The 21891-nt window shown below is 32.2% G+C and overlaps 1 protein-coding gene and 2 non-coding genes across 8 annotated transcripts; all 3 read right to left on the reverse strand.

Annotated features, from left to right (window-relative positions):
- Window positions 1-2928: 2928 nt before the first annotated feature.
- On the reverse strand, window positions 2929-18472 carry LOC129908675 (serine/arginine repetitive matrix protein 2). Of its 6 annotated transcripts, none has more exons than XM_055985343.1 (10): window positions 17959-18472; window positions 17108-17209; window positions 12303-12617; window positions 12172-12234; window positions 9555-9696; window positions 8689-8741; window positions 4847-8626; window positions 4475-4582; window positions 3915-4022; window positions 2929-3127 (listed from the first exon to the last, which is right to left on the reverse strand). In XM_055985343.1, exons 1-10 carry the CDS (start codon window positions 18198-18200, stop codon window positions 2983-2985), a joined length of 5058 nt encoding a protein of 1685 aa, XP_055841318.1. In that variant the 5' UTR covers window positions 18201-18472; the 3' UTR covers window positions 2929-2982. The 6 variants fall into 6 exon arrangements, with proteins under 6 accessions (XP_055841318.1, XP_055841319.1, XP_055841316.1 ...); XM_055985344.1 differs by lacking the exons at window positions 17108-17209; window positions 17959-18472 and adding an exon at window positions 12765-14144 and having other exon boundaries at window positions 4847-5031; window positions 5620-8626; XM_055985345.1 differs by lacking the exons at window positions 2929-3127; window positions 17108-17209; window positions 17959-18472 and adding exons at window positions 3610-3736; window positions 12765-14143 and having other exon boundaries at window positions 4847-5031; window positions 5620-8626.
- A 2989-nt stretch (window positions 18473-21461) lies between these two features.
- Window positions 21462-21549, reverse strand: LOC129912845 (small nucleolar RNA Me28S-Am2634). Its single transcript, XR_008771940.1, has one exon. It is a non-coding gene; the product is annotated as a small nucleolar RNA Me28S-Am2634 (small nucleolar RNA).
- Window positions 21550-21709: 160 nt separating this feature from the next.
- LOC129912842 (small nucleolar RNA Me28S-Am2634) lies at window positions 21710-21797 on the reverse strand. The gene has a single exon (XR_008771938.1). It is a non-coding gene; the product is annotated as a small nucleolar RNA Me28S-Am2634 (small nucleolar RNA).
- Between the last annotated feature and the right edge of the window lie 94 nt (window positions 21798-21891).

Consider the following 21891-nt stretch of genomic DNA (forward strand, 5'->3'; position numbering starts at 1 on the left):
CATTTCACTTTGGTGGGTATTTTTTGTGTGGGGAATATAAAAATAGGGTATGAATTCAAATGTTTGGTAATAGAAATATACTGTTGTTGAATTTTATTTACTTTCACCAACATTTCTGTAATCGAAGGCAATATACCTACGATTTATTTTCATTTGTTTAATAAGAAAAATATTGATATGGAATTAATTCTATTTGAAAAAGTTTTACGTTCAGTTTTTTTCATTACAGAACAGTTCATTTTAAAAATCTTGCAGTACAATCCGCCCTAGCAAGGCATGGTATAAAAAGACAATGGGCTGGGCTGTCAAAACCTTAAGTAGCCATAAGTTTTGACAGTTCTCGATACTGAGTTTTTTCTAATGATCATACCTTCTCTTTTTATACCATGCTAGCAAGGTATCCGTCGGAGCGGAAATTCGTCCGATTTCATACGAATCGGAGAGTTTTTACCTGTCGGAAGCACACCTCGAAGCAAGATTCGCATGAAATCGGAGAATTTTCCGCTCCGACGGATACCTGGCTGGGGCCGAATACCGTGTATGGTTCTCGTCAACCTTTATGGAAAGACCATACCGGAAAGGTATGCAGTAGCGATTTAGTTCGGTAGGTACTTGAATTTAAATGGGAATCTTAAAGTTCAGCAGGGGGCTATTCCGATTCTGTGACAAGCTCGATGAAAAAACTTTTCACAATTTAAATTATATGGTGATTAATTTATCATTTGAGTTTATCATAGAACGGGAACAGCGCGTATCCGCATACTTCAAAGCTAAAGGCTTGACACACCGGAAGTTATGCAGTAGCGGTACGAGTACTTGTATGGAAAAACATTCCACACTGATGTTCTAGTTTGAAATTTTTTTCATACAATTACCCGTACCTCTGCCGCATACCTTTCCTGTGTGGCCAAGCCTTGAAAGGTGACGTAGCGGTAGATACACAAAGGTATTTACCTTTTTTGAGATAAATAATGTAGATACATACAATGGTGATGACGAGTGTGGCATTGCTTTAATCACACACCAAAATCGTACGCTATCGGTGCAAGTACAACGGTACGTAGTACTGAAGTGGTAATAATAGGAGCATACACTGGTAACGGTATTCCGTAAGCGGTAATGCTATGCAAATTTGTACCGTTACCTGTACTGCTATCGTATACGTTTTGATGTGTGAGTTCGTTTAAGGCTTGGCCACACCGAAAGGTATTCGATAGCGGTACAGGTAGTGGTAACGGTACTTGTATTAAAAAAATTCTACATCTGAACGTTTATGTATCAGTTTGGAATTTTGTTCATGCAAGTACCCGTACCGCCTTTCCTTTAAATAAAAAAATATTTTTCACAATAGAGATTCAAAATACCTACATACCAACAATTATTTGGGATGTTCAAATATCTAAAAAAGTCGCCTAACTCGCAATAAAAGGGCCTTAACTTTAAAATCTCAAGGAAACACGGCTTTTATCTTGGGAATTGCACATCAACTTTTTTGAAAACTCCAGGGATTCCTATGTATAAAAATTGAGAAAAGAAAGCAGACTGCGGCATTTTCAACTCAGAAACAGTTATATTTGATGAATGATGGGGAAATTAACGATTAATGGTGTATAGAGTGGTGTCTGTTATGAATTTCGGAGTCAAAAATCAATTGCATGGTAATTTTTTTGCGAAAGTTGTAGAAATTTCAGTATGCTGAATTAAAAAAAAAAACTGCCTACTTTTTTTAAACTGACGCCAAGAAGTATTAAAGTTGAATTTTTTTTTTAATAATATGCTTTTACGCTTATATGCAATTGTTTTAATTTTCAATTTTGAAAATTTATTTTACTGACGAAAACGCATTTAAACCATATCGATTGATATGCATATCAAAATCTTTTAGTAACTGTGTTTCTTCATTTTTTGTCAGCGTTTTTAATTAAAAAATTGAAAAAAATCCAAGCATTAATTCTCTGATTCAAAAACTAAATAATGTTTACCTGAAAAACAAAAAAATTACATCAATTACATTACAACAGCGAGAACTGTTTAGAATTTCTAGACATTTCCTGCTGCTTACAATAGAATGCATGATTTCATTAATTTTTAGATTTAAAAATTCGTAGGTCCAAAAGACGTAACATCTTATCAGGTAAAAAACTCAATCAGCCCTATCGCCAATTTTATGGGACCTTTTTTCTCGGAGAAAAAAAAATTACCCCGGAAGAAAATTTTCATATCGTGAATCTCCCACGAACTTTTTTTCGCGACAAGACTGTATATCTTTAATGCTATCGATCTTCGACAAAATTACACAATATCTCTTGAAAACTCTATTCACATCTAAAAACAATTCAATATTTCTCACCCCACCTGATCTTTGAAAAGTGTTTTTAAGTTAGCAAAAGTCAATAAAACTCCATTGTTTATATGTACCTAATGTATTCAAATTCCATTGTTTTATATGAAATGCATTCACCTAAAAACCTCTTCGATGAAACCTCTTTGCTTCTCAATAACGGCTATATTTAATATTGATTAGACATTATTTCAAGTTAGTAAATAATATAATATATCTTTGGTTATTAAATAATTAATATTTATTACTTCAACATTTACTTATTAAATTAAGTGTTATAAATGGATTAAGCGTGCATGCAAGTTAAAATTTTTCTATTTTCAATAAAACATTTGTTTTTTTTTTTCAATAAATATTAAATTAATCAAGTAAAAGTACTTAAAAAATGAGAATTGTGAAAATTATTTTACATCTTATGATTTTTTTGTGATTAGTCTACAAATTCAAATATTTGTATCAAATTATAACTTCAAATATATAATATCAACAGTTTTATTTTTTTTTTATGATAAAGATAAATTAATGTTAATTTTATCTTAGGACTAGAATACAAGATCATTATTTTATTAGACTAGAATCGCACATAGTTTTTAGTTTTTTTTTTGTTATGGCTTACAATTAGTTAGGATTTTGGTTAAATATTAAACTTGGTTCATTGGACTGGGTGTTCGACTTCTTGTTGGAGAACGAAACGATGGTGGTGAACTTCCTCGACTATCAAAGCTAGAGCAGGTCGATGCATCTGAAGGTGTTACCCGATGATATGGAATAGGTCGTTTTCGTGCACTAAGATTAGTTTGATTAGTATACTTGGATCAACAAAATTGTAATTTTTTTTTTCATATAAAAAGATTGAAATAAAAAAATTCAAGAGAAAAATAATGAAAAAAAAAAAAACAAATAATTGAAATAAAAAACTTACCAAACAATATAAACGTAAGAACAAACTCTCTAAATTATAAAATTAAGAATAAAAATTATCAAAATATATGAAATAAAAATATTAAAAAAGCAATTGTTCATGGATTTTTTTTTCTTCTGTTTATTGCGAAACATAAAAATGTTTTCCAATTCAATTTTAAGGTTTACACGACGATTAATTGAAATGAAAATGATATTTTTTTGACAATACATTACTACATGGTTGCAGTATCTGATAAAGGTATTAGAATAATGTTAAAAATAAAATGCAAATAATCAATCGCTGTGGATCTAAAAGCGATAATTACTGTGATAATAAATTCAAGCTCAAATTACTTCATCTTAACTAATTTTACAGAAATGATTCATTATTTTTGTTTTCTTTAAATAAAAATGATTTACGAGTTTGAATACAAAAAAAAAATATATAAACATAATTATATATGTGGTGCCTATCTTCGATATCTGGGTTTGCTACAAAAAGAAAAGAAAATTATAGTTCTTTTTAGAAAATGGTTAAAAAAAGTTTTCAAATAAAAATCAAACTTAAAAACAAATAATAATATGTGTATTTTGATAAAAATAATAAGGTAGTGCAGTTTCGTGATAAATGTTTTTGCAGTTGGCGTCTGAAATGTTTTGAAGTATTTACCTGGTAATCCTACGACGATCTAAAAAGCTGGGAGAGCCACGACGTCGCGGAATGGAAGGAGAACGAGTGCCAGAGCGGGATCTGCTATGCGAATGTTTAGAGCTACCACTAAAATTATCGAAATAAAAATATATAAAATTTTGTCATATTAGTTTTAGAACATAAATAAATAATTTGTTGATACAAAATAGTTAAAGGATTCAAGTTCGGGATAAGTTATCGTAATTATTAATTAACGAATTTTATCACGTGAATATGTTAATGGAAAATCTAAACAGTATCGAACTTCTAGATTTTTTTTTTTTATAATTAACGCGCACTATTTGAGAATGCTTGGAATTTAAAACGCCATAATTCTAGTCGTTGCCGGGAAAATTATAGACAACCCTATTTTGCAAAGTTATTTGCTTCAGATTACTAACGATTGACAAGCTAAAAATTCTATTAAGCCTCTTATATGAACTGTCTCTCATTTTTGTAATACGAGTCAGTCTCAAAAAAAAGAACTTTTCATTAAAGCTTTTCTTTTTTTTTATATTTACATTTCTAATTCTTCTTACCTTGATGAACTTCTGGAGCTGCTCCGCGATGATCGGCTAGATCTAGAAGAATGGCTTCGTGAACGTGACCTTGAGCTTCCACTTCCACTGCTCGATGAAGAATCATGACTGTAAATTGAATTTTCAAAATAAAATCATCTTTCAAATTTTTAAGTGTCCCAAAATCATCTCCCAAAATTAATTCTAAAATTTAATGCTCAACCTAATATTTTTTAACCTCAGTTGCTGATAGGCTTAACGCAGGTAAAGTCTAATATTGATTTAGATACAAATTGACGAAAGAAAAGAATTGAACTCTTCTTTATGGGGACAGTGATTTTGAGACTTGTTTAAAACTTAATAACAAAATATATTTAAAAAAATAATACTTACGAAGATCTCGATTGGCTTGTTGATCGTCTGCCACTTTCGTCACGTTCACTTCTACGCGAACGACTTCTACTTCGTCTGGCTAGGCTTTCTGCAGCAGCAACCGTTGCATTTGAGACCTTCGCAACAATGGTATCCACAAGCGTACTATCATTCAATGCCGATACAATTGGCTGGGGATCTTGAAGCTTAAAAGGTTTAATTACAATTTTTGGTTTAAAATACGTTCCACTATGGTGATGGTGGTGATGGTTATTTTTACTGTTATAATGATTGTTGTTAGTAGCTAGAATTATTTGATTGTTACTGTTAGAAGCGGTGACTGTGGTTAGTTGCAAAGGCCTAGTAGAAGACATAGACATGGAAGCTAACGAAGTCACAGCAGACGAAGAAATGAGACTAGATAGATTTCGACGAAAGTCTCGTCTTCGATTAGTGTTATTATTAAGTGAGTTATGATTGTTTACCAAAGACAAAGGCGTCACAATTACAGTGGGAGACTGATTAAATAGGAGTTTCCCCGCTGAATGCGGCGGTGGTGTTACACTTATTACAGGAATGGATGATATTGTAGGACTAACATCCACTTGACCATTTGCTGTACTGAGAACAGGCGCGGTCAAGGGAAGACTGTCCACAGTTAGGAGTGGATTATTTACGGGCAGCGGAGCAGCAGGATATATACAACCACTGCCTATTGCCGCCACCGTTGCAGCGTTATTAGCTAAAAACTGATTGAGTGAATTTGTACGCAACGAATCGCGTTTGGGACTTACTTCGTTGGCCATCTTTTCGATGGTTTTTATTTTTTCTTTTGCTTTCGCCGCTATGCCGGATTTAAGTTGTTCCAGCATTTCAATCTCTTTGAGTTCGTCATTGCGGTCATCTTGTGTGAGGGACTCAATTGAAGGTCCTCCATTTTCTTCCTCGTCTTCACCTTCACTTTGGCTATGCAAACGTACAACTGGTTGTGGTTTTGCTGAACCACGAGTATTCTTTGTTCCAATACCATGTGATCGTGATCTTGACCGCTGCGATGAAGACATTTCTTGCTTAACATCTTTATGTTTTTCTTTTTCTTTCTCCTTATCTTTTTCCCTCCCTTTTTCTTTTTCTTTCTCCTTTTCTTTTTCTTTGTCCTTTTCTTTTCCCCTTTCTTTATCTTTATCCTTATCATTTTCTTTTTCTTTAGGCTTCACTTCTTTTTTATTTGCCCTCCGTTTTTCACGTTTTTCTTTTTCAATCTGATCCAGAATATCTCGATATCTTTCTGGATTACGTCTTGCTGGAGAATAACTTAAATCAGAACCTGATTCACTGGAACTGGATGAGGAAGATCTTCTTCTTACGGATTCCGACTTACGAGTTTGTTTTCGTTCCGGAATCGATTGAGGGTTGGGCGAGTCTCTTGATTCTATGGTTTTTTGTTCTGTTTTGGGTAGTGGGATAATGGGAAGGTCATCAGTGCCGGGTGCAGGAGGTTCTGTTGAAATCAACTCTGCTTTGGGAGGGGATTTTAAAAATTCTTTTCTCCGGGATATAGATTTCGTTTCACGATCCGGGTTACTTCCACTTCGGTTTCGGGATGAGCTTCGACGACTAGTACGAGGTCTCGGAGAACTTTGACTTGGGGCTGCTAATGTTTGGGGATGAGGTGGACGCGAATTTCGTCGATTGCTTTTTGAGCGACTCTTAGTATAAGATCGTGGACGTCGCATCTTCTCACGCACCGGAGAACGAGAGCTTTTTAATTGTTTTCTAGGTGAACGAGAGCTTCGCCTTAGATTTCTTTGACCAGATCTTGATCGAGGTGATCGAGATTGTTGCCGTCTTCTATCATTTGATCTATTTCGGCGACGAGATGACGAACGACGATCGCCCCGGTGCGAAAGAGAGCGCTTACGGTCCTTTGATCGAAAAGAACGTGATCTACGATGATAACGTGTCGGAGAACGTGAAATTGATCTGCGGCGATCTCGTGACCTTTGTAATGATGACGATCTTTTATTACGTGATCTTTCTTGCGGCGAAGGTTGCCGTCTTCTCTCGGCTTCGTAGGATGATACGGATCTGCGTCGTTCACGAGACCTTGAAAAAGAACGTTTAGAAGGAGGAGAACGTTTTCTGTCAGCTGCACCTCTTCTTGGACCCTCATTTGACCGTGAGTTTTTTGACATTGATCTTTGTCTCCTTCGATCATCACCTCTTGAAACTGATCGTCTCAATGGGGAGCGTCTTCTAGGTTGATCTCGCGAATGCGATCTTTTTCGTTCGACTGGTCTTCGAGATAATGAACGCTTTCGAGATATCGATCGTTTGCTCTCAGCTTTTCCTCTGGATAGTGATCGTTTTCTCTTAATTGGTTCTCGTGATATTGAACGTTTGCGAGATGTCGCTCGTTTTCGAGAAAGAGATCTCTTTCTTTCTGGTGAACTTTTTGATAACGAGCGTTTTCTTCCCCTAGATATCGAACGCTTTCGGGGTCGGTCTGATCTTGTTAACGAACTTCTTTCGGTAGTTCTGGATCTAGATCTAGAAGACCTTCTTTCATCTCGTGAAATATGTTTACTTTTAGAGATAGAACGTTTTCTTTCTGAACATTTCACAGATTGTTTATCCGAATCATTTTTAATGGCTTTTTTATCCTGATTACCTGTCGAAACCGATCTTCTTATTTCTGAACTTTGTTTAAGCGCTGAAATTCTTGAAGTAACTTCTTTTGATAATGAACGACGTCTTTCTCCGCCAGTTGATTTTTTATCTTTATTTGATTTGATATCTCTAGACGAGGAACGATGACGGCCAGTACTTTTGTTCCTTTCTAAACTTTTTGAAACCGATCGCTTTTTACGCGGCGATTCTTTATGTTTTTCTTGTTTGATCAAATCTTGAGAAGTTGAGATATTTCTCTCGTTTCTTTTCGTACTTGTCAACTTTTTTTGTTCAGGTAAAGGGGAATCTTTTCTGGTTGACTTTTCAGGCAATTTCAAAGCTTTCTTTGTTGGTGGAGAAGGCGATGATGAACTGCTAGATGATCTTGATGAAGAAGATGATCGTGAATAAGAGCGAGAAATTCGTCTTCTAGGAATTGTCTCACTCGGGGCAGCTGCAATTTTTGGTTCTGCCTTTACTGACATTTTGAATGGATTAATAAAAAATTTTTTGGGTGGTGTAGGTGATCTTTTCCTTTGAGCCTGGGGAGGCTCACGACTCTTTTGTTTGATTCTCGAATGATCACCATTTTTTTCAGCTCGCCGAGGGGACTTGGATTTGGATCGTTCATTGCGCCTTGTTACTTTTGACAAGGATTTGTCAAGTCGATCTTTCGATCTACGAAGCGGTGATCGAGATCGGGAACGCTTTCGACGTTTATCTGTTTGACTATCATCTCGTTTTTTGCTACTTTCATCTCTTTTTCGACCCTCATCAATTTTTTGACTAGCTTTCTCTTGAGATAGTCTTCTTTTACGATCGCTACGATCAGCCGATCTATCTTTCACCGAGGAAGAAGCATCACGTTTTCGTAGTTTTTCCACATCTCTGTTAGATACTGGACTTGCTTTACGTTTGTCCCGACTGCTACGATTTTGAGACTCACGACGATCTCTACTCTTTGATGACGGTGATAATCGATCAAGACGACGTATTGGTTTAGATGATGATGAAACTGGATCTCTACGCTCTCGGGATCGACTCCTAAATGGATTTCGATGTTTTGGGGGTTCCTGTATATCAGACTTTTTCTTAGAGGATGATTTTAATTCTTTATCACGTCCGGGGGAGCTGAAAAGAATGTCCAGTTAATTATAAGTTCTTACTTCGATCCAATAAAAAAATAAACTTACCTCGATCTAGAGTCCAGAGACGATGCTCGATGCTTCTTCTTCTTCTTTTTTTTCTAAACAAAAAAGCAATCGAAAGAAACAAAATTATTCGCTTAAGTTTGAAGGCGCAAACGCAATAAAATCATTATTATTAGTATACTGAGAAAGAAAACTTATTTTTCTTAAAATTTCTTTTGTTTTGCACCGCACAATATTTTTTTTTTTCATTAATTTTTTTTTTCTTTTCAAAACAAACTCAAAAGATATTACATTTTATAGCATATATAAATATAGAGTGCTAAGTAATCGAGAAAAAGTAAACGCAAAACCGATGAAAATAATAATTTGACAAAATGAAAGTACTTACAAAACTACAAGAGAGCCTTTTGATAGCTATCCTATTTAATGAAGCGCCAAGGGTTTTAAACAAAAAATATAATTTTTTTCTTTGTTCTCTTAAGTTTTTAAATTAATATTGATTTTTTTTTAGTAATCGGTTAGGTTATATAGAAAAGAAAATACAAGGAGATATTAAAATCTCTTGGGAGACGTAAATCCACCTCAATATAAAATTTAAACAACAAAAACTTTTTAATGAAAAAATTAAAAATAGATAAAGAAACAAAAAATAAAAACAACAAAACTTAAGGAACACTTAACCATGATTGATAAAATTTACATAATTACTTATTACCTTCGTCGTTCGTGTGTATAGTGTTTGGGGTTTTATTATACGAAAAATGTTTAAGCAAAAATAGATTAGGATTTTTTGTCCATCATGATAATATTAATTTTTTTTTATTTTTTTTAATAAAGTTTATCATGCGATTAAGGAGGATAAATTTTGCGAATTATTGTATTGTGAGGTGTGGATGTTGTCTGTTTACCTTGTCCTTTTTAGATTTCTTGCGTTTTTTTACTTCTTTTTCGCTGTCAGATGAATCATCATCGGAATGGTGCTTCTCGGAGTCAGATGAATCGCCAGATTCGCTGAGCTTGCGTTTTCTTGATTTCTTTTTCTTAGATTTGCTGAAATGAAAGTAAAAATAAAAACGTGTAATGAAGGAATTTTATGTTTTCTTTATCCAGAAAATTGAAATGGATTAACGCGGTAGAAATTCATAAGCAGTTCAAAAATTGGGACAGTTTTGTTTTTTTCTTCATTTCTTGTAAATTGTATGAAACAGAAACTGTTATTGAGATCAAATGAGTTAAATCAAAGTAAAGTGCCATTCATATGAGCTGCGACCTGAGTCTGCGAATAATGCTTCTAAAGATTTTTTTTAAAGCGAGTATCAACTTTTTTTAATTGTTAAATAAAGTGAATAAGTGATCATCTGCGACCTGTCAAATATTAATTCGCAGTTCACAAATACGAAACACTTTCCACAATGCTTTGAACAAATAAATCGCTCGAGTTTAACCTCACTTTTAATTTAACTTCACTTTTTGATTTGCAGTTCGCATCTCTTTGCGCAGATTCACGTCGCAATTACATATAAGCGGCACTTTATATGTATACATTTTGAACTTTAAATTCCTAAAGAAGTTAAGTTCTATTGTTTTGCAATTTTAAAATCCACTTCAACTCTCAGGTTATATTTTGTACCTTATCCTATTTCTAAGGGAATACAATATTTTTTTTAACTTTTCATTGAGTAATGTATTAATATTATGAACGTTTAACCATTTAAACACAGACATAATTTTGCACATAATTTTTTATTTAAATTTTTACCTTATTCAAAACTCATCAAAATGGTCTGTTTTAGGGAAAAGAGAGATGAGAAAATATTTATTTTTTGTTTTGCATTATTTGAAAATGTTCGCATATTTACGATGATTAAAAAATACTTGCAAAATAAAGGAACAAAAAAGTAAAGAATCAAAAATTTATAAAATTAATTAAATAAAAAAAAAAGAAAAAACTTAAAATTCAAAAAAAATTATTTTTTTTTTAATTAAAAAAAAAAAAAACAAAAACTGCTCAGGTAGCAAAAAATCCAACAAAATAATTTATGTACTAAAAACATATTATAAGTATTGATTTGAGTTCGTATCAGATCCTTTTTTTTCTTTAAAAAAATATCTTTATAAAAAGTATTGTTCGTTTTTTGAGCTTCTCTGAAATGTTTTTTCTTCAGGTTTCAGTTATTTATTGCAACATTTACAATGTACAAAACGACTCCAAAATCTTCACATTAGATGCTTACGAGTCTTGTCTAGGGCAATTGGTTAGAAAAAGGTTACGTTTTTCACATATAAGTTTTTTTCTGACACTTCTAAGAAAGTCAAAAATTAAAATTATTATAACAGTCAAACGTATAAAAATGCAATAAAGTTGCATTTTTTCAAACGAGATTGTTGGGACTTTTAAGATAAGACTAAGGATGGAAAAATGTTGTTAAAAGAACAGGACAATTTCTTATTTTTTTTATATTTCTACCCTACATACTGCTCCATGAAAAAAACTAGTGCAGACTTTTTTAGGGAGATTTAATGAAATTTAATGAATGAACGCTTAATTACGTCCTTGAAGTTGTACAATTTACATTCTGTAAAATTTTAAGATTAGTTCGTGAGACTACCCCTCATAAGGTAAAATTAAAAAGTGGGTTTTGAGTAACTTCGATGTCCATAGATTTTTGAACAGTACTTGCTTTTAAATAACCGACGACGAACAGTAAAAAAAAGTTGCAGTTATAACAAGGGTAGCGAGGAGGAAATTGTATAACTGCTTGTTCGTTATTCTTGGCGAATTTTCTAATTGAAAAAAATAAAATGAACTGATCAAGGCCTGAAGTTTAGCGATGTTAAAGAGAGCTATGAAGATTGTTACTGACTTTAGTTGGATAAAGGTCTCCAAATAGGCGGAGAGTCGAACCTTAATCCTATTTGCTCGATTAAAAAAGAATAAAGCGTGTTTTGCTATAGCAGAACCGAAAGTTTATATTTATATAAAAGCACCTCTAAATCGTTAAATATGAACTAGCATTCAGTAAAAGAATAAAGATATATCTCTTGGTGTACAAAATATGTCGAAGTAATCAAATTGTGCTATTGGACAGCCATATCTTATGCCAATCAAACTTAAACTGTCCATTTTATTGCAAAGGCAAATCTTAATTTAAACTTAATTTAAACTTAATTTAAACTATAATTTCTAGTTTGTTAAAAATAAATTAAAGAAATTTAAAAAAAAATGTTTTCTATCATCACAACGTAGTTACTTACCATTTTAAGCATCGTAAATATTGTTTTCAATTTTTTTTGTATAAATTCAAAAAATTGAAATTATATTACAATTGAACATTTTCTATTTTGAAAATTATTTGTTTTTTATATCTTATCCCTTGTATATGTTTGTTTAAAGTTATTTTTGTTAAGCACGAAGAAGAAAAAAATTTAACTCTTAATTTTCAATTTAAATTAGTAAAAAACATATTTCAACTTAATTTACTGACAGTATTTTGAATAGTTATATTAAATTTAGAAAATTCTTACCTTTCTTTCTTGTGTTTTTTGGATTTCTTCTTTTTATCCTTTTTACGTTCTGGACTTGCCGAGCTGAAAAAAAAAAATAAAAATTTAAGACCAAATTCGTTTTAAATACACCAAAATGACAGAAAACTTACCCATCGCGATTTTTCTTCTTTTTCTTCTTCTTAACTTTGCCCTTAATTTCAACATCCTCTCCATTATCGGCTTTTGTTTCTTTTTCCTTTGATGGAGTGCGGACTAATGCATAACGCCGGGTTTTATCTTTTTCCGTGTCCTTTTGAGCATCTAGCTCTTTTTGCAATGCCGAACTCTTCGCCAGATCTTCTCTTGCTTTGCGATCTGAGTCAAAACTTGTTCCTTCTACGAAATATTCAGAAATTCCAAATGCTTCGCGTAGCTTGGCGTTCTTTTCCTGTTGAGCTTCAGCAATTTGATGAGTTTCACGAACACTGAAATCAAAATATATAAATACTTAAATTTTGTATAATATATCAACCTTGAGTCGAACCGACGACTATGACCTATTACTATAAGATGCTTTTACTCAATAATAAAAACATTTGCAAACGTCAGTGACATATAAAACAAACTTTTACCTCACAACACTCCTCAGCTCTTTTTGGCACACGCGATGTTGATGGTTGCCATAAAATGGGGTAGTGTTCAGAAATTCAATTGGAAATTGCTGTTGTAAGGTATTTCTACCGCCAACACCTATAGGAATGGCGGAGAGCCCGGCAAAATACCGCACGTCATTGATATCAACATGCGAAACTTTATTTTCTCTCATCACACTACCACCACCACTCGCTGAGAGTGCAGAATTCAGGAGAATTCCATGCACATGGTTATTGTTGTGGTTACTGAGTGGAATTGTTGTTTGACCATTTCCTGCGCATGCACATTGAACTATGTACATAGCTTGGGTTGGAATGGGTTTTTTCCGTACTCGTTTTAAGGCGGCCGATGCCGGTTTTAATGGCTTAAACTTTTTTCTCACTGTTTGATAAGCCGTCACAGATCTTCGTGGCGACTCAGGAGTTGGCGAGATATTTAGGTCGCGATTGTCATGCTCGAAATATTGCCGGCCTACTTTCTTTCGACGACGCCTTTTGGGTTTTGTTGCTGCTTTTGTTGGAGGAGATTTTATTTGTTGCAGCAAAACACCACCATTTTGTGTTGAATAAATTTGAGATGAAAGCATTTCGAAATTAATTCAACCGGAAGACTTGTAGAGTGTTTACTTTATTCTAACTTATTAACTAGGAAGACTTTCGATTTAAAAAACATTTAATACTTAACTAACGCGCGATTAAAAAAATACATATAAAGCTTAAAACGCGCGAACTTAACTTATAGCAAGATGGAAACCAACTGTGGGTTTGGAAGACTTTTTAAGTGATTTTCACTTTGTCAAGGATTTGTTTAATGCTCTACATTGTTGTATCAATTAAATTTTCTTGGTTTTCTTTTAATTTTTATTTGGTTGGTTTGCATGAAGAATAGGTTTCTTCTTAATCCGTTCGGATTATGATGGGGGTGATTTGTTGGGACATCGTTGTTTCGATGACAGTTGGAATAACAAATCCAAATAGGTGATGGTATCATATTACTTTTTGTCAGCTTCATAATACCACCTGCTCCCCATTAATGCAATTCACACGCCAGTTTTATTATTTGCATTTATATTTTTTCAAAATCTGCAATCATCCCCCTTCTTGTTGGTTCATTGTTTACGTGGATTGCCAGGAAGAAGGTTACACAGTGGCGAAGGATTATTGATTTTTCAAAATTTCTGTTTTCATAAGTTTTGTATATTTCTTTTTAAAATTTGTTTATTTCGTATTCTTTCTATTTTTATCAAACAAATCACTTGTTAAACTTTATTCAAAATCATTTTATTATTAATTTTTAGTAAATATATTTTTGTTGCGAAATAAATAAAAACCTGTGTCTACAATGGCAAAACACAACCATTGTGGATGGAAGACTTTCGAAAACTAAACTTTTATTAACGGGGATGATAATGTTATACGTAACCCTTAAAGTTAACGTATTAAGAAATGGCGATGCGCAGAAAAAGCTGGATGCTATTGTTTGACAGCATAGAGAAGGGAGATTTATCTCGTACAGATGTATACATGGAGAGATGATGTTATTGATTTTTATTAACTGGGAAATTAACTTCTTGAAATCTGAATTTTTAATTCATTTGCTAAAATACACACTATATTGCTACTTTCCATTTTGTTTTAGCATTTAACAGTTAATAAAACCATAATTATAAAATCATCCTTTAATTGTTAACCGAAATTGTCAAGGGATATAATTAAAATAATGTATATTAAAAGGAACAACAACTTTTATCAACATTATGCTAATGTAAATGTATTGATTTAAATATAGATCACTCATGCCAAATAAGTTTATTGAGCAGAATGCAACTTTAAGGACAAATCTGTGAAAATATCTTTGTTCTTTTTTTTTTGTTTTCTGTTCTAACTTGGCCTACCATTTCTTACTAAACTATGGTCCACCGTCCTGTTTTTACTATTTCATCATTGAACAGGAACAGATGGAAACAGGGTTGGTTTCGATTAGTAATACATTTTTAGTTTAAGCGTTTAATGAGATAAATCCTGATTTAATTGAAAGACAAGTGCCACGTAAATGTCAATACAGTTTTCTTTAATTGCTGATATTTGTCAAGAGTTTTCAAAAAGATTGTGGTATTAATTTTAACGAACATGAATCGAAATTCAAACTTTTAAAATTTTCACAAATGACGCAAATCAGAAATAGTATCTAAGGTAAAATACATGAAAAATAATTTCTCTAAAATTAGTCTGATTGCAAATAACCACACGTAAACGAGGCAACCATGCAATTATGAAAACATCCTATATGTGAAAGAGATCCCAGAGTGTATTAAGCTCTACTACCGATGAAATGAACCCCAAAAAACTACTGATTTAATTTTCACAAATCCTGCAGGAAAGCTGCAAAGGTGCTCTAACAATCTCTTGTTTAACTTAGAATTTTCCTAAAAAAAAATCATTATTAAAACGTTTAAAAGTTTTGCGCAGATTTTGTCACTTCTAAAATTGACCAAAAAATAAATACAAAAGAACAAAAACTGTCACTTTCTTTTCAAAGTCTGTGAGTTAATGAGACAATTATTGTCTTTCGATTTTGTTAATTTTATTTGTAGAAAGGAATAGGCTCTTAAGCAAAAATAAAATTTTCGTAAACCAATCCCTAAACTATCAAACTCACTTGCCAGACTTTCTATGCACATATGTACAGAGAAAACATCAAGGGAAAAATCTATATATAACTTAGGTGTGTCTTTCTTTTCTAAACTAGGTGATCATGTATCGACAGAGGAAGCCTCTAACATTTCAACAATAGCCTGTTGAAATTTATTAACACAAATCTCCAGGAATTTGCCATTTTAGCTTAGATAAAAATGACGTGAGTAAAGAAAATGCTCATTCAATGCCCCTGTTCTGCAACTTTTATCACTGGCGATAAAATTTTTTAATGACTTTAAAATCCATTTTATCTCATTAAAATAAAAGAAATTTTGTTAAAAATCATACGAACTCATATTTTTTGAATTTGAAAAAAAAAAATTGATTCATTTACGGAAGAAAATTGATTTTACAGACGTTCAAAAATGGTTTATTTATTTATTTGGAATTTATTAGGCTAATGGCCATTAAGGTCTAAAAGAAATTTACAATTTTTAAGGTTATATTCAAATTTGTATCAGTAATTTAAGTAAAATAAAAAGCATTTAACATTAAATATTTGATTTTGCATAAAAAATGATTAATTGATTTTTAAATTGATCTAAATTGTTTATACTTCTTATATTAAGCCCTGATTTTTCAATCGTCAGTTGGACTATCAGAAGAATAAATGTCAATATAAAAAAAAAAACTTGTATTCCCAGGAATAAACTCTATCTGAGGTTTATCTGACTATTGAAAAATTTGCCCTAAGTGGAAGATTATTATAAGCTTGTAGTCCCATGTAGATTATACTTATGTAGGTTATCGCCACCGATAAAGTTACAGAGCAGGGGAATAGGTAGCGGATACCATTTCAATAGTCGTAGACGATTGGAGGTACCACGTTAGAAATTATAAAAGATGGAAAGCCGCCGTTTGTTAAGAAGGGACCCTTCATGGATCATGTAGGGGATGTTAATTAAGTAATTAAAATAGCTTGTGTACATTTTGAGTACCTTGGATTAATTAAAAAATATTTAGTATCCAAAATATATTTGAGTCTCATTACGGAATTCTAATACAAATGGAAACGTTTTGATGACTGTAGTCTCTATTTCATCAGTAGACAAATACAGAAGAATAAGTTTGGCTTCGTATTTTACTAAACCAATTTTATTTAATTTATTATGTACTTGGTGGTAAATTATTTCGTTTACCTGTTTTTTTTTTTTAATTTTTAAAATCTACAACCGCGGAAGAGAAGCCAATTAATACATTTATTTATATTAACTTATGTTACTGCGGAAATTTTCTTGCGTGTTAAGTTGTGTCATCTTATTAGAAAGAAATGCTGACCAAACGCAAATCGTTTAATTTACCGTTTTAAATACATATATGTACCTTATTCAAAATTTTAATATTTATTGCTTCCAAATAAACACCTATCCTATTTTATTAACTCAAACATTTTTAACTAGAATTTAAAAGGCGGTTAGTCTATGTAGGGGAAATAATAAAAAAAATCAATAAACGCTCAAAAAGGGTTTTTCACTTTTAATACGCTAGAATGCGCCAAAAAAATGTCTTTTTATTATAAACTCCATATGTATCCACTACGTAGATATAATAAACTATTACGCAAGATACGAGACATAAAACAATTTAATATAAATTTATTTTGAATAATAAAAAAGCACACTTACACTATTCTTCCAAATTCGTCTTTAGTTTGGTCACTTTTTCCTTGTCCAGTTAATTTGAGTCGATACGAATTAATCTTGACCGCAATTTCTTCTGTTGAGTATCTAAAAAAAGTTGACAAAAAAAAAAGATGGAAATAAAATTAGCCACAAAGCACTCTTTGACCAAACTCGCGGGAGGATAAATCAATAAACTCACATTCCCCCTCATAAAACAAAAGAGGAACTTTTTCTTTTTTATAGTTATACAAAAAAAAGTAAATCAACCGAAGAAAACCAGACAACTTTTGTAGGAAAATGAAAATAAATTGATTTTGTTTTCGCTTTTTTCCTGGGACACAAATGGTCGTAATCTTTTTCTCGAAAGTGCAATGTTATTGGAATTTTGTCTGCATTTCTATGATTGCCTCTGCGACGACGGACTTAACAACGAAATGTGCGAGTGCACGTCTGTCGTCTCCTTGCAATTGTGAATAAAGCTTTAAGGGACTGAAATATACAAAACACCCAAACCGCACTTTGCGAGAGCGATGACGACGACAAGAACCATAACGACGACGACAACTACTCTACTCTGTGACGTATGAAATGAACACAGGAAATAGGGTGAAAATTTAGGGGTGGATGGGCACACAAAAAAAATGCAGGGAAGTATTTACAACCCAGAACTATACTACCACACGCAAGGCAAGTCCTGAGCTCATCACTCACCCTGCTGGAGCAAGGTAGATAAGAATTATGGAGTATTTTCTGACTTTATTGATGTATCCTTTTTTTCTAACCAAGTTTGTATTTATAAATTTAAAGGTAATTACCAGGTCATGGATTTTTTTTTTTGTCAAATAAGAACTTACCCTTGTTTTTCTAGAATCTCTTCAAATTCAACACACTTGACTTCGATTTTGCGCTTGCGATCGTGATCAAGTATTTCCTGATTTGGTGGACGATTGATGGACGCATCCAATTTTTTTATATCATCCTCTGATTTGTATGTGGGATTGTCCTTCTTTCCAGGTCGAACAAATGCCCAATTGCGCTGTACATGACCATTAGTGCCAGAACCACGAGGGGTCGTCAATCCAATGCCATTATACATTGTTTTTTTTTTGTCTTGTTAATTTATATTTTTTTAATTATTTCAAGTTATTCATAATTATTTGCAATTTGATTAAATTCAAGAAGAAAACCTCAAATTGCAATCTTCACAAATAATGCCTGCCGGTTTTTTTGAACAAAATCAATAAAAAAAATTTAATTTACAATTTTTCTTTTAGTTCAAGGATTAAAATTTGATTCTGTTATTACATAATGTATCCTTTTAAATTCAGATATATTATGAGTAAAAATATAAATATATATATTTTAATTTATTTATTTATACTTTTTAATTAGTTTTAATTTATTTTTGTATAATTTTAATTTAAATGAAGTTTTTTGATGGAGGCAAATCAAACAACACCCGCGATTCCTGATGAAAAGTCTTGTTTCTTGAAAAGTTTTTCTCTTTCTTTTTTCGTCTGTTTGACATTTGACGCCATGTTTTATTTTGCAAATGGGAAATTTTTTCGAGGGATATTTTTTTCTTGGAAGTGATGCCAAAATATTTTAAAGTGGTATTTTATATATTTATTTTAAGGAGGAGTACGCAGTACGTTTATATTTTTTGTTTAAGTCGGATAACATAAAGGCTTGGCCACACCGAAGGGTACATGCGGTAGCGGTACGGGTATTTATATGAAACATATTTCAAACTGACACATTAACGCTCAGATGTGGAATTTTTTTAATATAAATATCGTTACCGCTACCCGTACCGCTACCGCATACCCTCCGATGTGGCCAATCCTTAACATGATTACAAAATTTTATAATTTTTCGCTAAACAAGTTTCTTTTTCTTCACCAAAATTAAGGTCTCAAATGAGCCTGTTGATTGCCTCACATAACACTTGAAAAAAAAAGTTTTTTTTTCGGGGAATGAACAACTTTGAGCATGGAGTTCACAATAGGGGAAAAGTTAAATTTTGTTCACGTGAAACTCACTATAGGACTGATTTGATTGAAATATTTACAATGAGGTTCCTGTTTCACAAATGAATTTCGCATATCATATGACCGACATAATCCGCTTTTATGCATTCACCCGAAAGTTCGTCCGGGATTTTTAACAGCTATTGGAAGTTTTACCTAAATAGCATTTGCATTTTCTTCAGCTGGATTGCTGAAGTCTAAGGGCCAGTTGTACAAACGTGCTTCAGCCTCGGATCAGGAATTTAACCCATCGATTTCGGCGGATTAGCTGCTGGTCAACTTCGGGCCAGTTGTACAAACGTGGTTCAGCATCGGGTCAAGAATTTAACCCGCAGATTTCGGCGGATTAGCTGCGGGTCAACCTTGGTTCAAGCATGGATGTGGCTATTTTTACATATATGGACCTGGAACTAGTGCTAAAGCTCAATATTCCTACCGAATTCAGAAGATAAAAGTTGCTGAACCACGGATTAAATATTTGTACAACTGGCCCTAAGTACCCGGAAGCAAAACGAATTTTTCTTCATTTTTTCGTAAGTATTTCGATAGCGAAATTTAATTTAAAAAAAAGAAATATTTATCAAAGTTGTGCCATTTTTAAGTTCATACCAAATTTCCCCATCTCAAAAAACAAAAGTTAAAGTTAAAATTGTTTTAAAGGTATACCTAACTACAACGGCCAAATGCAAAAAATCACTTTTGTGTGAAAAAGAGTATACAAATTGTTTTTTTAAAAATCGTTTGAAAATGTTCAGTTTTGCACTATTTTACCCACAAACAAATTGCGCTATTTTTTTTTTTGTCATTATTACAGAAAAGTTCTCAGTTTGGGTCCTTCATAGCTTTTCAGGTTGTAACAGGTTCTAATAAATATAGCAAGTACTAACAAATTGTAAAAGAAAGTTGTTCTACGCGCGATTTTATACAATTAAAATAGGTAATCTGAATTTTTGCATTTTTGCGAAAATGTGCATTTTTCGAAGCCTTCTCGATTTCGTTACTTCCATTGACGACTCAAAATAGGGGATCAGATTTGGTCCCAGAGACAACTAAGATTAAGTTATGAGCAGAACGTAGTGAATTGAAAAAGAATAGAGGGTAGAGTTGCCTATTTTTGACCGTCTCCAGTTTCCGGCCACCTAATGAAAAATCGTTATAACTAGTGATTTTGAAGGGGTTTATTCCAAATTTTGGCTCATATGCTGTCCTAACAAAGAAGAGAACAGCATTTGAGCAAATAATTTTGGAATAAACCCTATGAAATCCCTAGTTATAACGATTTTCCGAAAGGTGGCCGGAAATTGGCCAAAAATGTCGATTAACGTGAAAAACGAGCATTCTTCAGAGGCGATTTTTATTTTTCCATGAGTTGCACGCAGTGATTTGAAAAAAAGTTTAAAAACGCTCCACTCTAATATTATTTGTTGACACATTATTTTCCTGGAGATAAATACATGAAACAAAATTAAAATAATTACCAAAAACCAGTAGTCCCTTCTTTCTTATTTCATGGTGTATTAAGGGGATAAGCTATATATTTTATTATTTATTTAGCCAATCATTTTTTAAAATCCAAACGTTTTTCAAAGACCATTAGTTTAGGCTTAACGAGGTATCTGTCGTTGCGGAAAATTCTCCGATTTTATACTAATCATTCTTCGGAGAGCGCTCTTCGTATGGACAAATTTTATGTTCCGACGGATACCTTGATAGGGCCGTCTATTTTGTCTGTATGAAAATGTATCCGACTTTTTAGAAATTTTGAATTTCGCTTCCAAGAGTTAGTTGTTTTTTGCGGTAGCTATTGCTAATTTACTTTTATTAACTCGAGGTATTTGTTTGATATACAACAACAATTTTTATGCTTAGCCGCTATTTTTAAACTATTTTTTTGTTTGAATTCTTAAAATAAAAAACAAAGACATGAATAATTTTTTTAATTAATTTTAATTGTAAATAATATTTTTGTAACCTTTTCTATAAATTAAGGTGTGAATAAGAATAATATCTCGACCTCCTGAAAATAAAGAAAAACAAAAATTAATAAATATTGTCATTTTTTTTTAAATAAATAGAAGATTAATATATTTTTCAGAACTAAAATTATTTTCACTGTCCAATTAACAGACTCAATGAGATTCCTACTAGTAAAATCATCATCTTAATTTAATTTTAATAAAAATTTAAATTCATTCTCACCTTAATTCTAAGAAAGATACACGCATTTTCGGAACAGACAGTCAATAAAACCTTGAAAAAGATAAAAAAAAACCAAAACATGTTTTTAGATGAAAATTTCATAACAAAAACAAGAAAAACGTTTTAACATTTTTCTATTCAGTTAGTAAAGTTATTTTCAAAGCTGTAAACAGCTCAATGAGATTCCTACTAAAAAATCATCATTTTAACTAAATTTTGAATATTAAATTAAAATATAAATAAATTCTCACCTTAAGTTCAAGAAAGCTAGACGCAAATTTGGAATAGACAATCAGCAAAACCTTGAGAAGATGAAATAAAACAAAAATACTATTTTAGTCAAATATTTCATAACAAAAACAAAAATAATTTAAACATTTTTCTATTCAGTTACTAAAATTATTTTCAAAGCTGACAACAGCTCAATGAGATTCCTACTAAAAAAATCATCAACAAAAAAAACTACATTCCTAACATAACAACATTTATGAATTCTCACCTAAGTATCTGAAATGATCCCAGCGTTTCCACCATCTCATCTGCTAAAGAACCTTAAAG

This window comes from Episyrphus balteatus, chromosome 2 (genome assembly GCF_945859705.1).
Source record: "Episyrphus balteatus chromosome 2, idEpiBalt1.1, whole genome shotgun sequence".
NCBI classification, from domain to species: Eukaryota; Metazoa; Arthropoda; class Insecta; order Diptera; family Syrphidae; genus Episyrphus; species Episyrphus balteatus.